Source organism: Syngnathus acus, chromosome 20 (assembly GCF_901709675.1).
Source record: "Syngnathus acus chromosome 20, fSynAcu1.2, whole genome shotgun sequence".
NCBI lineage: Eukaryota > Metazoa > Chordata > Actinopteri > Syngnathiformes > Syngnathidae > Syngnathus > Syngnathus acus.
The window spans coordinates 2,488,862-2,502,828 of NC_051104.1; the positions used below are offsets into that span (position 1 = coordinate 2,488,862).

Below are 13,967 nucleotides of genomic sequence, written 5' to 3' on the forward strand. Positions count from 1 at the left end.
TGGTTTGTTGCATAGTTGTTTTATTGTGGAAAAAAATTTGAAGACAAGGCAGACGGTCTTGTGCGTGTGTGTGAATGTACGTGTGTGTGGAAAAACAAGGTGTGCGAGGATCCTCTCATTTCTTACTGATCTCGGCGTCGTCCCTCTCCACGGGAAATATTTCGATTTCCTTAATGATCCGTTGAGCGATAGTGTTGTTGTTTGCCGACACCATCCTCCGGGACATCAAGTCAAACGGCCCTCCTAAATTTTGCCCGGTACAAAAAAGCATCTTTACTATCCAAGAACGTCTTCACGGAGGTATGAAAAGCCTCCCCTGGCCTGCCCAGATCAGTCCAGCACCAGCGTACGTACCGTCCACGTCCAGCAGCATTCCGCCAGCTTCTGTCACGATCACCGCCCCCGCCGCGATGTCCCAGCAGTGGATCCCGATCTCAAAGAAGGCCTCCACCGCCCCACACGCCACGAGGCACATGTTGGTGGCGGCCGTTCCGGAGCCGCGCAAACTGCGTGCACGCATTGGTGTCAATTGTTACAGAGAGATGCAAATGAAGCTTCCCATTAGCTTCGTGAACCAGTTGTATTTTTGGACTCCTCTAGATGGCATTGTTGGTTGCCAAGACATTGCTTCGCAATTAAATAGTAATTTGTCAATAAAAATGTAATAAGTGGCCCACTGATTGAGAAGCACCGGTTTCAAAAATGGCCAGTCAGCGTGCCTTCAACGCAATGTTGAACAGAGAGTGCCACCTAGAGGAGTCAACATGGTGGCGAAAAGTAAAACAAAAAGACTCTAGATGAAAACGAGATCAAATCAATTAAGTAACTTTGAATAATGGTGATTTTCCGTTAAGCTCCGACTCACCCGTGCACGGGGATGCGCAGGATCCTTTGCATGGTGGAGAAGATCTTGGTGACCTTTTCGGGGCTCCTGTCGGTGCCGTGCTCTGAGATGATGAGGGACTTGTTGATGTCTGCCAAGGAGACAGCGCTTAGCGGTTGCCATTGCCGGCTGGCGGGGAACCCCCCCCCCCCCCACACACACACAAAAAAGTGTGGCGGCGAGCTACCTTTCACATCCGACACCTGGAGGCGGTCGTTGTCACAGAAAGCGCCTTTGCCTTTCCTGGCTTTGTACATCTTGTCCTCCAAGCAGCTGTACACCACGCCAAACTCCAACTGCGACATCGGCAGGAAAAACAAACAAACATTGGAGCACCATCGGCGCACGGAGTCGATTTTCTTTTTGTGTGCACTCACCTGCTTTTTGACCGCAAAGGCGATCGACACTGCCACAAATGGGAACCTGTGAACAGCGCCCACAAAAGCGGACAATTTGCATTGATCAACACGAGATGGGCCACAAGGACAAAACAAAAAGATGACAATGATTTGACTAAGCTGAAATCTTGTTTTGCGGGTTTGGTCACGTGACATGAACAACGCAAGCACTTGTGACGTTAATTTCGCTCGACAGCAGAGGGCGACATTTCACAACACGATGGATAGAAAACTGAGCAAGTCATCTGTTTAAATTTTATTCCACCAACGCAATATTGACCAGAACATGTTGGGGAACATAGTGGGCCAGGTTTTGGGCTTGGGGAAAAGAATGTTGTGTCACTTTACAGCACCACAAAGGCCATCATGTCAGTGAAGTCGGCATCCGGCACAAATGCATCATGGCAATACTTTTAAGGCTGCATGTGCAAAGACAAGGTCTTCCTTACCCATGGACAAAGTTGGTGGTCCCGTCCACCGGGTCGATGATCCACGTGGGTTTGTCGGTCAAGATGCACGGCTTGCCGTTTGCCACCGACTCCTCGCCGATGAAGCTGCAGTGGATATGACAGAGAGAAAAGTCAGTCGGCGCAAATGGAAAAGTTGTAAATTGGTCGTTGACACCGATGATGCTGCAGTCCAGCGCCAACTACTGCCAAGGAGGACTTACTCTACCTCAGATTTTTTTTTTTTGCCTTAATTATCAGTTGCCTTGACGAACAGTCGCACCACAGTTGGAAAAGTTTGCAAACAATCTCAATCATGGTGCGGTCCAAATTAGAACACGGCCGAGCCATTACAGCTGCAGAGCCGGCGCTCGCAGCACACCTTTGATATGGGCCGCTCATAGTTGCAGCGGCGCAATTACCGGCCAATTAAAACACGTGCGGGCCCGGCATGAGCCGCCCACGAGGCTCACTTGTAAGTGTTGGCTCCAAACTCTTCTTTGAGCATGCTGATGATGATCTTCTCCACCCTCTCATCTGTCTTGGTCACCAGGTCCACGGCAGAGCTCTTGATCATCACCTTGATTTCACTCTCGCAGGCTTTCCGAATTTCCTGCACGCAAGCACACACGCAACATTGGCTGGGGCAACTCTTTGCGATGACATCATCGCTGCTACCATCTCACTCCTCAACCCCACCCCACCTCTGGCCCCGCTGTCAGAGTTCCTTTTTGCAGGTGACTCACAAACATACCTCACCGGCTCTCCGTGCCACTTTGACGGCAAAATCGTACGCTCTGTCCCATGGGTCTGCCATCTCTTGCTGCTTTGTCTTCACCTGCATTCACACACATGCAAAGCAACTCTGTTTGGGCGTGTACAAGCAACTGCAAGGCACGAAAGAAGAGCGAGGAAGACCCAGCGCGTGCGGGGGCTTTCCCTCTCCTCGGGCCGGCCGAGCAGAGCATGTGTCACAAAAGAATGACTTATGTAACAAACATCCTAAGGCAAACTGCCTTCCTCTTGGAGCAGCCGCGCGCAAAAAAAAAAGGACAACAAACGACAGAATAACATCTGCGGTAGGTTTGTGCTATTGACCCTGATGCGAAGCGACAACAACGAGCACCTTACCTTGAGAAGTGATGGAAGAGCAGGAAGAGACCTTGCCGACTTGTGCCGTGGTGTCGTATGCAAAAAGAAAAGCTAAAATGCCAAAAAGGAGGGTGGGTTCTTTCGTGCTGTCAAAGTAGGAAAAGTACTAGCACCGCCTCACTCACCCACAAAAAAAAAAAAAAAAAAAAAACACGTTCTTCAGCAAGACATGCAAGAACATGATGGCACATTTAAATGTAAGCCAGTGGAAAATTTCCACTGAATCAACAAACGAAGTTTGCACGTTTTGGCAAGTTTGGGATGCAATCTGCACGGCTCTATTCAAATCAAATGAAAAGCAGATGAAGGTCCGAACCTGCCGGAGCCTTGCAAAGATTAATTTGCGTCGCAACGAAGCTGTACCACAGTGATTAGAGGCTGCTTCAAACTGCCCGGGGCAGGTTAAAATGAAGTGCCATCGGGCGGGAAGGCATTGTGCCATGTGCCAATTTGGCTGCGGCTTGGCTAGCATGTACAATTTTTGTCACGAATGCTCAGCGAGCTAAGTCAAACGTGAGGCTAGGTTGCTAAACGTTTTTTGTTGCATTTGCTTCGCCCGTTGGCAACTGTCTCCTCGCTCGACTTTTGAGAAATTGGAGCGATCTCAGCAGCGATTTCAGCAAAGTTCCAGCGAGGTAATAGGAGGGGCAAAACAAATACATCCGTCTTGCTGTCCCACCATGAATAATTGATCGGCAATGACTGATGATTTGGACGCCGACCTCCCGGGATTCGCAGCTGTAATTGAGGCCGAGACGTCGGTCAAGGTCGGCTCTTGAGAGATGAGCGGGCCCTGCCCCGTTTTTCTCCCCGGTGGAGCCACAAACAAGATGTATTATTTAACGGCTGACGCGCTAGCATCCATGCAGGGCTGAAGAAACATGCTCCCTTCTAGAACGTTCCAATGAAGTTTCCTTTGTGTAACTTTTTAATGAAGTGGCTTAAAGAGGGCTAAATTTGTTTAAACTCCAGAATTCTAACACAGTTTAGCATTATTAGCTAACAAACTTATGTGATGCAAAATGTTAGCAATGTTAGCGTGTCCGTTGACTGCTATGGGCTGTGTGAATTAGCGCAGATTGGCTAACTGCATATGCTAAATCCCGGATAAACGTTCGGGTGGTGTCAGGAAGGACGTCCGGCAATCGGGCATGCATACGGTGGTAAACAAATCCCGAGAGAAACTCGCAGCGGCGGCCCCACGTAGGAGCCCAAAGTCACAAACAAACAGACTATTGTTTACCCTTCTGAATTCAACATCAGCATAGTGCGGTTACACTTGATTGTTAACCAAAAGAAGGCATTCCAGTGGGCTCTGGCACATGAGCAGTGGCTTTTACAAGGCAGGGTGGAACGTTAATGAGTGCCTGTCATTTGAAACTATCGAAAAGAAGAAGAAGGTTGCATAATTCCTGGCAGAGAAGTCATGCCCGCTTTGCTGTCCTCACACTACACGACGAATACAAGTGATGTACAAAGAGACATTATTGGCCAAGTCTGACAATGGCTCCGGAATTGCACTTGAATGTCAGTGCGGTCGCTCCAGAATATTTCTTGCTATCCATAGCCATTTACTTGAAAACGTTATTAAAGGGCGGGCGGGGGTGGAGGGAGAGATCCGAAGGGTTGTTTCAGGCTTGTTGTCAGTGAAATTTCCCGCGGGAGATGTAAAATTCCGAAAGGGCAAAATCATGACGGACGGGAGGAAGCGTTCGATCGATTCGGCAACGACGGCCGCTTGGTTCGTCACGGAGGTCTCGGAAAAGTCAAGCAATTTGGAGTTCAAGCGAGCCAAAGTGCAATGCCCCCCCAAAGTCTTTTTCCCGCCTCACTCTTCTATGTGAGCGACACACAAGAGTGACACTTTGGGTAGTAGCAGAGCTCTTTGCTGCGAATAAACGGCGTGCGGGACATTCAAGATGTGGAAGCAGAACAATGGTGCGCACTTCCTGACAGGCACTGCAGGCGCACAGGAACGCGCAATAAAATCTTTTTCAAAAATACCACACGCGCTACGATCACAGCTGCGAAAATTGTTTCGCTCGTTTTACTGAGCATTTTTCTCTGCAAAGCAATTATTTGGCCAGCTTAGGTTTTAGAGTGAGCGTTAGCTTGTCCAATTGACTGTTGGCCTAAGTTAGCATGTCTAGGTAACATTTGTTTGTGATGTTATTTCAGCAAACAAGGGTCATTATGCTAGCTTCGCATTTAGCATCGTTTACCAATGTTAAACCAACTATAGCCTATTAGCATAGTAATTAAGAGGCTTGGAGCGTGCAGTCGTAGCTTTCCAGCGGCTGGCAGCAAATCTTTACCAAGCGCAACATGCAAGTACACGATGGTCGCTGCCATGGCGACGGCCTCCGATTCCGCTCGTTCACCGGAGAACGACTAGAATGAGCCGACACCCTGCTAATCGCAGGCGCCCGCGGGTTTCATCTTCCCATTGTTACGTAAGGGTATTGTTTCACGACCATTCGCGAAATCCATAGAAGGCGTTTCTTGTTAACAGCAGATGTTGCTGTAGTATTTAATGACACAACTGGTCGGGTAGGTTATCAGGTGCACGCTAACTAAAACTTCATTTTTACTCGTGTGGCTTCAGGACAAGGTTAAACGGGAGCAATTATTCCAAAATAGTAAATAACCATAAACAAACAGCAAGTAGATCATTTATGTCATCAAAAAAAGAAGTAACACCTTGAAACAAAGGAGGTGCAAGCATGCCTGCCTGAACGGGAAATTGCTGGCAAATTTTCAGGGACAAAAATACAGAAATTTTTTTAACCGGTTCTAACCTCACGTGCACACGAACTAGCCAGGTCGACTTAAGCCGGTTTGAACTATGCTTATTTAAAAACAACTTATTAGCTTTGGTGTGACACTATACGTTGCAAGCTCATATTTCAACCAAACCTGACTTTGGATGATAATTCGAAGCATTTGCACATGAGGTCTAACAGCGCACAGCCTTGGGCAGTTTTTTTTTTGGTCTCCCCTCCCACAAAGGCGATTGGTCTCCCGATTGTCAAACGAGACATGTAGCAACAAGGAGCGCCAACATCATCAACGAGGTGGGCGGCGGGGGAAGGTGTTTATTTAAAGCTTGTAAGATACACATCAAGAGTGCTCTCTTATTTGGGGCTGAATAAATCGCAGTGACAAACAGGAAGAAACAACGCTAATTTAATTAAACATTTTGGCGCCAAGAAAGTTTCAGCTTGAGGGGATTTTCTAAAACCACCAATTGTTTCTCCAAATTTCCTCTATAAGAAAAAAAGGTGCTAATAATAGTCATATTTTGATGCAGCAATTTGAAGAGCAAGCAAATCCGTGCACGGCTCACGTGAACTAGGTGGGAGAAAAACCAACAATTGTTTGTGGGATCGACAATGTCAATCGTCGACATGAGTCTGGCACGAACGCATGAAAGGCTTGTTGACGGGCGGAACATCGCTGACACACGTCACGAGGCCACGCGGGTTTGCCAACAATGTGACGATTACGCAATATGCTGGCCGCCCATCATACCAGGCAGCTGACAAGCTCATGACTCACGCTGGCTGAAATGCACCATATGGACAAAAGTATTCAGTCACACCCCCTCCGTCGCTTCAAAGGGACGCATTATGGACAAGGGACTTTTGATTTGCTCCAAGACGAGCACTCATCTAGTGCCAGCAAGGCTGCCAGTCAAGTGTGAAATTTAACAAGAGTGTCAAACTTTTGTTGTAGTGATGTCGCAATTGAACTTATTGACACGATTAATGCCCCCGGCAGTGAGTTTCTTCAGCCATGACTCGGCTGGACAAACATCCGCCACTCTCAAGACACAGGCAGACTACAATGTGCAAGACGCCACCAGCCAAAAGTTCCCCCGCTAAGCAACGTTAGCCCAAATTAGCATTAGCAAAAACGCAAATGATCAGCTCATGAGTGCACAGCTGGTGCTTGCTTTTTAAAAACGTGTTTCTGCAGCTTGGCGATGAAGTGCTGCCTTCCTGATTGAAAATGTCATCAAATGTGATTCATTCATAGTCGGGGCGAGTTTTGAGAGGAGGTCGCAAAGTTGACAGCGCGGAGTAGCCCTAGCGTCCCACAACGCTCTGTCACAAAACGAAAGACATCCTTTGCCTTTGCGTTGCGACAGAACCGCTGAAAATCCAAAATGGAGCCATTTCAACCAAAGGGGATTTCGAGTGTTCTGCAATTCGTCTTCTATTGTGTGTTTTGACAGAAGACTGTGGGAAGCTTTTGATTGGGACATCTGGAAACGGTTTATAAGCTCAGGGGGTGCCTTTGAGCAACAAGGTTCTGGCTCGCATCTTTCTCTTTGAGAAAGTTTGTTGTCGCTCCAAATGAACGCTGCCCAAACATTTTCCTGCGTACAGAAAATGCGAAGAACGTGAGGGGCGCTCGCTAACAACGCCTCGTTCTTTGCTCGGGTGCCTACTTGATCAGCGACATTCCGTCTCGGCGAGTCACATCTCAGAAGACGTCGGTTTCTCCTGAGATGTGCTCGCAAATCTACGAGATTACTCGGGTAGTCTGTGGAATCGCTGATTGGACAATTCTAAAAAGATTTGACGAGAAACGGATAATCGACTCCATATCTGTTATCGGCCTCCTTAACTACTAATAGCTGTCCCAATACTTTTGTTCACAGAATGCACACACATTCCTAATGAGCGTCCCTTCTAGGACGACATGAGGAAAAACACTTCCAATTCAAAACTAAGCTACTCGTCACAAGACAAACGCAAGCGTTCGATTATTTTATTTTAGTTTTTTGTTTTTACGAGCCATCTGCATCATCCCTGCCGACGTGAAACTCTGCGATGTGCCCGGCGAGATGCCGGGCCAGCGCTGGGGTGCTGGCCGCAATCAGTCGACGGGACATCAGATCAAAGGGCCCACCTGGGCGACAGAAGACCACAGGACGAACAGCGTCAGCCGTATCGCCAGGAAATGTGCGCTCACTCGAGCCACCGCCGTGTCAAGCGATGCCGTGGTCGAGATTGACCAACAAGCTCCGATTTGAATAAGAAAAGCATTATGGCTTACGGCGCACGTCCTCGACACGCACTGTGTTAAGTAAGGACACGCTCGGGGAGGGGGAGATTTAAAAAAAGATTTTTGAAAAACGGACATAATTGTCTTCCTGTTGGCAGATCAAGCTCATTCGATCCAGCGGATGTCCCTAATTTTGTGGTTAGGAGCGGAAATGCCGCTGGAAAATGTCCTTTTAAAACTTGCCAGCTGCAATGATAAATTATATTCATGTGGAAAAAAACAAAACATTTACTTTGGGGGGAAACTAGCGATTCCTTCAAACGTAGCTTCAAAATCACGAGCTGATGGGAGCTAAATGAGGACGCCATGTTGGCTACTTCCTCTTCTACGTCTGTAAAAAGGTGCCGAATTGAGCGGGTAACGCTGTGGTTGTAGTTGGCCAATGTTGCGCAATAGCACCGGATGTAAACGCTCGCGTGCATTAGCGGCGGGATTGCTCAAAGCTTTAACCACCTTCCAACTTCTCGTTTTGAGAAATCACTCCGCCCGACTCCTGTCCTGACTCGCGTTTGCACTCAAGCGATGACACGACCGACTCGCAATGGAAAATTACGGTGACGAGGCCAAAGTGTGACTGCCAATCGGCCCTCACCTGAAATATCCAACACGACTCCTCCGGCCTCTGTGAGCACGGCGGCGCCGCCAGCCATGTCCCAGCAATGGATTCCCTGGTGGTAGTACGCGTCGGCCGCGCCGCTGGCCACCAGGCACATGTTGACGGCGGCGCTGCCCGGCGAGCGGATGCTGAGGACGCAAGAGGTCGGGAGCTTTTCAACAGCACTTGGTTGGACTGTACAACTTCACACATCCCGACTTCATGCACACTATTTTACCCACTATTTTTATTTTTTATTTGCACGGTCCTGATTACTAACACAAGCAGCCATGAAAGAAAACCTCCTTGGCGCAGGTAATTACCCATGCACAGGGATGGCGAGGATGCTCCTGAGGTTGGCCAACATCATGTCAAAACTTTGCGTATCCTTTTTGAAGTTCACCTCGGTCAGCACCAGGCTGCGGCTGACATCTGCCACGGGCGGAGAAAAGCGGAAGAGGTGAGGCAGGCTGCTGAGATACGGGCGCCACCTGCTGGCTAGAATCGGAAACGCCGGGATTTCCTCACCTTCCTGTCCCGACACTTTGATGGGAAGGCCGTTGCAGAAGGCGCCTTTGCCTTTGCGCGCTGTGTACATTTTGTCCTCGATGCAACTGTACACAACCCCAAACTCGATCTGACGACAACAAAATCATCACAAATGAACACAACCGGCAAAAGAAAAACACTTGACACTTGACTCACAAGCAGCGTGACCTACCTCTTTCTTCACCGTGAAGCCGATGGACACGGACACAAAAGGGAACCTAAAAACAGAAAATCACTGGCCATAGCTTGAGGCAAAACTTGAGCATGCGAGGCGTACCCGTGCACAAAGTTGGTGGTGCCATCGATCGGGTCGATGATCCAAGTAGGCTCATCGGTGAGGATGCTCGGGGCACCCGCCGCCACCGACTCCTCGCCGATGAAGCTTCACAAAGAAGAAAATACGATATATTTAGTAATAGTAAAAAAAAAAAAAAAGTGACGCTATAAATGACAACGCATAAGGAAATCCATATTGTGCAAGCTTTTAAGGGTCTAAAAATAAAAATATGTAATAAGAAACCATAACATAAGATAATAAAGCATGGCTTGAAAAACCAAAATCAGCGTTTTTGGTCGACTGCAGCGGGTGACAAAATCTTCCGCTTGTTCTCCTGTGTGGAGACATAGAAGTAGTGTACCTGTGCGTGGGAAACTTTGCCTGGATGGAAGATATGATGAGGCGCTCCACTCTCTGGTCCGTCTCGGTTACAAGGTCCACTTGCGAGCTCTTGTGCATGACGGCGACGTCGCCCTGGAGGGCCTCACGGATCACCTGATGGGGGAGCACCACAACAAGCACCACATGAATGAACAGTGACATAACAGAGAATATGCAACACTCTTCCTACCCCAAATATAATGTCCATTTCAAGCCAAAACAAGGTGATTTGACCTCAGTTGCTGCATTTAATAAAGTCACCTTGCCAGCTTGCTTGGCTACTTCCACGCAGTGCTCCATGCAGTCCTGCCAAGGATCATCCATCGCTGATTGTCAATACTGCGATTAAGACCAAACGCAAACTCTCCTGGCTGAAACACAAAAGAAATGCTAACTCTGTGTCAACATCAACGTCACGCTACGATAATTATATGTAATCGGAACAATGTAGCACTCAGAGGTTGGGAGAGGCTTAAGAAAACATTCGATATCCGATAAGAGCTAGCAAACCAGTCGGGTTACACTTTTTCAAGATGGCCTGCGGGAATGTCGACAAAATAAACATTGGAGTGTTTAGATCGATATCCCAAACGAACCTCGTGATACGTTGTCGTGTCCCCCGTTTGGACGTCGTTTTAAAGTCTTGAACTTTCGATTTCACATCAGCTAAAAAGTCGCGTGTCCGTGACACTTCGACAGCTTCCGCGTTTAGCACCGTGCGTGCTCTGATTGGTCATCTGATATCACATGATGTTCATTCAACATTCACATTGGCTAGGATTTGATCAACGATTTGGACGGTTCATAAGATCGTTATTAATAATTCCATTAGATGACAAAAAAGGTAACTTAAAAGGTGGACAAAACAAACACTTTTTAAACTCTTGAAAAGCTACAGAATAATTACAGTCGTTGAATGAATCTCCAAATTAAACTTTTATTTCTAGCCAGTAGATGGGAGCAACACCACGCAGCCTGTCGCCTTACTAAAAATTGTATTTTTGCGCATTACAATTGTGAAATAGTGTTTGTTACACTCTCTTTAGGAAAATCTCCAATTTGAATTTTTGGAAAGCAATACTAAAGTAACCACTTGTATTCCACAAAAAATCCCCAAGCCACTCGAATGCTTTTGGCTCTTTCTGCGACGACCTACATCATGAAAGGCCATCTTATTATATGACAGCAATTTTTTGTATACTCTTCCTTGTCTAGCTGACAATTCTTGTTGCCTTGTAGCGAACCAACAGCCCAGACTTTGTGACTGGGGAAATTGGTCATGCCACCATAATGGGAGTCACGCGGAGGCCCAACATGCAAACAAGGCTTTGGAGGAAAACAACCGTCCTTCTCACCATCGCGCGTCTGCGTTTTGTGCTTGGAAGTGTCTGCAACGACGCTCTTTTTTTTTCGCACGTGTTTTTTTCTTCTTCAGTGAATTAGCCTGAAAAGAGACCATCGCTCGTCAAAGTATCAACCAGTCAAAGGATTCGCATCACTTGACTTGTGTTTTAGCTTCCTTAAAACGGATCATCTTTGGTGGTTGATGGTTAGAAGACGCTGTCTTGAGCAGAGGGCAAAGCAGCGGGTTACCATGGCGACTAACTTCAGAATCAGCGTGGCTGCATGTAAGTTATTCGGATGTTGTTGTTTTTTTAAATATTATTCCCATGTTTCTACAGCAAAAACATGCTGTACCCTACTTGTAGTGCTGTCACTTGGTCGATTTTTGTTTATTTGCAATTACAGTGATCCCTCGCTACTTCGCGTTTCGTTTATCGCGGCTTCACTACATCGCGGATTTTTTTTTTTCCATATTAAAAAACATTTAAAAGTCAAAATAAAACTTCTAAATTAAGGAAACATGTGTCTAACCTTTAGGACAATGTAGTATTGCTCTAAATGTTCGTTTACATTCCTTTAGAAGTCCGTTTTTGCGTGTTAGCACGATCGCGAATTGGCATCTTTCTGCTAACTGACCATATTTCGCGGATTTCACTTATCGCGGGTGGTTTTTGGAACCAATTATCCACGATAAACGAGGCATTACTGTACTTTACTTTGTGTTGCAAGCATAAAATTCACTTTTGATTGCTCTTCGTGAGCGTTTCCATCTTCATTTTGATAATATAGCTTGCAGCTGATCATTGAATGAAAGGTGCCGCGAGTGAGTTGCCAATTGTCAAGGTGTTGATGTCAGCAGGGGTGCTGGCGCTTTGCATGTGCGTGGCACCGCTGCGAACCCCTTCGGGCACCACGCCCAACATCAAACACATCGTGATGGGCAGGTGCTTCAACTACATCACGCTCGTCAACCCCGGCATCAGGTAAGCCGACCTGCAGCATCCAAAGCGTCTCACAGTTCGACCGACTGAAATTTGCATGAGAACTGATTGGTGCCAATTTGCGTGCGCTCGCAGGTCGGACTGCGAGGAGATCTGGCAAGCGTTCGAGGAGGCGGTATTGGGGCAGACGTCGTGCGATGTAGCCGCCGAGCGCTACCGCCGCATGTTTCGAGCCATGCCGCAAATGGGGGCCTGCGACCGGGTAACAAGAGTTTGATGCTCCGCGTACTTTTGTCAGGTTACGCACCTATAATCGCCATTTTGTGGCCTCCTGTAATTTTGTTAAACAGAGTTGGGTAGGTTCATTAAGGCAAAAGTAGTGCTTTGCCGCCATCTTACTGCATGAACAGCATCTATATTGAAGCAAGTTGAGGAGAATGTCAAAGTAATGTTTACTAATGTTGACAAATGTTTTCTTTTTTTTAATTCAGTTCCTGTTGTGGAGCAAGACGAGGATGCTGATTCAGGACTACACGGCAGTGGCGCGTGACCTGTGGACGCTGGAGGACACGCTAGCGGGCTACATGTTCAACGACCTCGTCTGGTGCGGCCAGCGGGAAGACTCGGGTACGCCGCTTCCTGTCAAGTGGTCGCCACGCAGGCAATCGCCACACCGCACCGTCTCACCGCCATCTCTTTCAGATTTCGATTTCGGATCGTGTCCCGAGTGGTCGGCGTGTTTGCATCATCCCGTGAACTCCTTGTGGAGGCAAGCCTCCAAAAATGTGAGTTTGGCATCAGCAAGCATGTGATGTCCTAGAAAAAAATATACATTTTAATTGGATTTTTGGGGGCATCGTTTACTTTTTGGCTGTAATCTTGGAAAATAACCAACAATTTGTCTGTCCTTTTTTTTTCAGAGAATGAAGTGGTGTTTTAAAAACATTTTTAAAAAAAGCTGTTTTGGGGAGAAGAATTTGAATGATTATTTTTTAGGGGATTTTTGTGCATCTTTACTTTTGCAGAAGACACGTGGTCATAAAAATGTCAACATGAATCATTTTCTTTCTAAGAAGAGGGTTAGGTCAAAAGCTTATAAATGTCAGAAAGTTGCGAGAACAGTCATGCTTTCTTCGTGTGATTTCTTTCCTGAGAAAAGATTGAAAGGTCTTATTTTTCCTAAGAATCTTTGTGCTTTTCTTGTGATGTTTGTCAGTTTGCTGAGATGGCGTGCGGCAACGTCACCGTGCTGCTGAATGGCTCCATTGAGAAGGCCTTCAACAGGGAGAGGTCCCCTCATTTGCGCTACCTTCCAACTCTAGCGTGACTCCCGCTTAATTTCCAAGTTGTCCTTGTTTCCCTTTTGCCATGCAGCATGTTCGGAAGCGTGGAGCTGGACAGTCTGAATCCACTGTGGGTCCGCTATGTCAACATCAAGGTGGTCACCAATCTGGACGGCCCCTTTATGTGAGCACATTCAAATTGTGTTGTGATTTTCGAACATACACAAAAAAAAAAACACGGTTGGTGTCGCAATACTCACAGGCTTCGATTTTTCCTCCCGTAGAGAATCCTGCACAAAGGGCTCCGTCGTTGACTTGAGCCACATCCTGGAGGCCCGCGGATTCCGCTGGACATGCTCCGATAACGACCGGTGAGCCACCATCGTCTCACTCTCGTCTTTTCACGGCCTAACTTGGGAAAATGCCTCCGCAGCATTCTGACCATCCTCCAATGCGTCCGCGAGCCGGACCACTCGGCGTGCCGGACCCGCGCCAACAGCCAGGCAGTCAAGTGACATATTTTGCTGTCCCGAGACAAACTTTGTGAAAGAGAATCATATTCTGACAATCATAGTCAAGTGTTTTTCATGTCTTTTTATATAAAGATTTCAAAATAAAGCTGAATTTTTACAAAATGTTTCTTTT

General features: G+C 47.2%; 3 protein-coding genes across 4 annotated transcripts; 1 reads left to right on the forward strand and 2 right to left on the reverse strand.

The window, feature by feature from the left end:
• LOC119139166 (inositol monophosphatase 1-like) lies at positions 1–3,046 on the reverse strand. Its single transcript, XM_037279610.1, has 9 exons — positions 2,859–3,046; positions 2,482–2,565; positions 2,201–2,340; positions 1,731–1,835; positions 1,261–1,306; positions 1,071–1,179; positions 866–974; positions 355–506; positions 1–243 (listed from the first exon to the last, which is right to left on the reverse strand). The coding sequence occupies exons 2-9, from the start codon at positions 2,542–2,544 to the stop codon at positions 116–118; spliced, it is 852 nt and encodes a 283-aa protein (XP_037135505.1). The 5' UTR covers positions 2,545–2,565; positions 2,859–3,046; the 3' UTR covers positions 1–115.
• Positions 3,047–5,859: 2,813 nt separating this feature from the next.
• LOC119139167 (inositol monophosphatase 1-like) lies at positions 5,860–10,484 on the reverse strand. 2 transcript variants are annotated; one of them, XM_037279611.1, is made up of 9 exons: positions 10,351–10,484; positions 10,016–10,125; positions 9,735–9,868; positions 9,374–9,478; positions 9,269–9,314; positions 9,076–9,184; positions 8,871–8,979; positions 8,545–8,696; positions 5,860–7,796 (listed from the first exon to the last, which is right to left on the reverse strand). In XM_037279611.1, exons 2-9 carry the CDS (start codon positions 10,076–10,078, stop codon positions 7,675–7,677), a joined length of 840 nt encoding a protein of 279 aa, XP_037135506.1. In that variant the 5' UTR covers positions 10,079–10,125; positions 10,351–10,484; the 3' UTR covers positions 5,860–7,674. The 2 variants fall into 2 exon arrangements, with proteins under 2 accessions (XP_037135506.1, XP_037135507.1); XM_037279612.1 differs by lacking the exon at positions 10,351–10,484 and having other exon boundaries at positions 9,945–10,057.
• Positions 10,485–11,172: 688 nt separating this feature from the next.
• Positions 11,173–13,957, forward strand: LOC119139312 (ADP-ribosyl cyclase/cyclic ADP-ribose hydrolase 1). The gene is made up of 9 exons (XM_037279878.1): positions 11,173–11,382; positions 11,958–12,081; positions 12,175–12,301; positions 12,531–12,666; positions 12,742–12,824; positions 13,256–13,329; positions 13,414–13,506; positions 13,607–13,693; positions 13,756–13,957. Exons 1-9 carry the CDS (start codon positions 11,301–11,303, stop codon positions 13,835–13,837), a joined length of 888 nt encoding a protein of 295 aa, XP_037135773.1. The 5' UTR covers positions 11,173–11,300; the 3' UTR covers positions 13,838–13,957.
• The last annotated feature ends 10 nt before the right edge of the window (positions 13,958–13,967 follow it).

Bases quoted from the DNA above. Each gene is read 5' to 3' on its own strand.
- LOC119139167 (XM_037279611.1), bottom strand. From the start codon at position 10,078: ATGGATGATCCTTGGCAGGACTGCATGGAGCACTGCGTGGAAGTAGCC. The intron at 9,869-10,015 runs GTGACTTTATTA...CTCCCCCATCAG, and splicing joins TAGCCAAGCAAGCTGGCAAG to GTGATCCGTGAGGCCCTCCA. The intron at 9,479-9,734 runs GTACACTACTTC...TTCTTTGTGAAG, and splicing joins GCAAAGTTTCCCACGCACAG to CTTCATCGGCGAGGAGTCGG.
- LOC119139312 (XM_037279878.1), top strand. From the start codon at position 11,301: ATGGTTAGAAGACGCTGTCTTGAGCAGAGGGCAAAGCAGCGGGTTACC. The intron at 12,667-12,741 runs GTACGCCGCTTC...CATCTCTTTCAG, and splicing joins CGGCCAGCGGGAAGACTCGG to ATTTCGATTTCGGATCGTGT. The intron at 13,330-13,413 runs GTCCCCTCATTT...TTTGCCATGCAG, and splicing joins AAGGCCTTCAACAGGGAGAG to CATGTTCGGAAGCGTGGAGC.
- LOC119139166 (XM_037279610.1), bottom strand. From the start codon at position 2,544: ATGGCAGACCCATGGGACAGAGCGTACGATTTTGCCGTCAAAGTGGCA. The intron at 1,836-2,200 runs GTGAGCCTCGTG...TATCCACTGCAG, and splicing joins TTTGGAGCCAACACTTACAA to CTTCATCGGCGAGGAGTCGG. The intron at 507-865 runs GTGAGTCGGAGC...GCGTGCACGCAG, and splicing joins CTGCGCATCCCCGTGCACGG to TTTGCGCGGCTCCGGAACGG.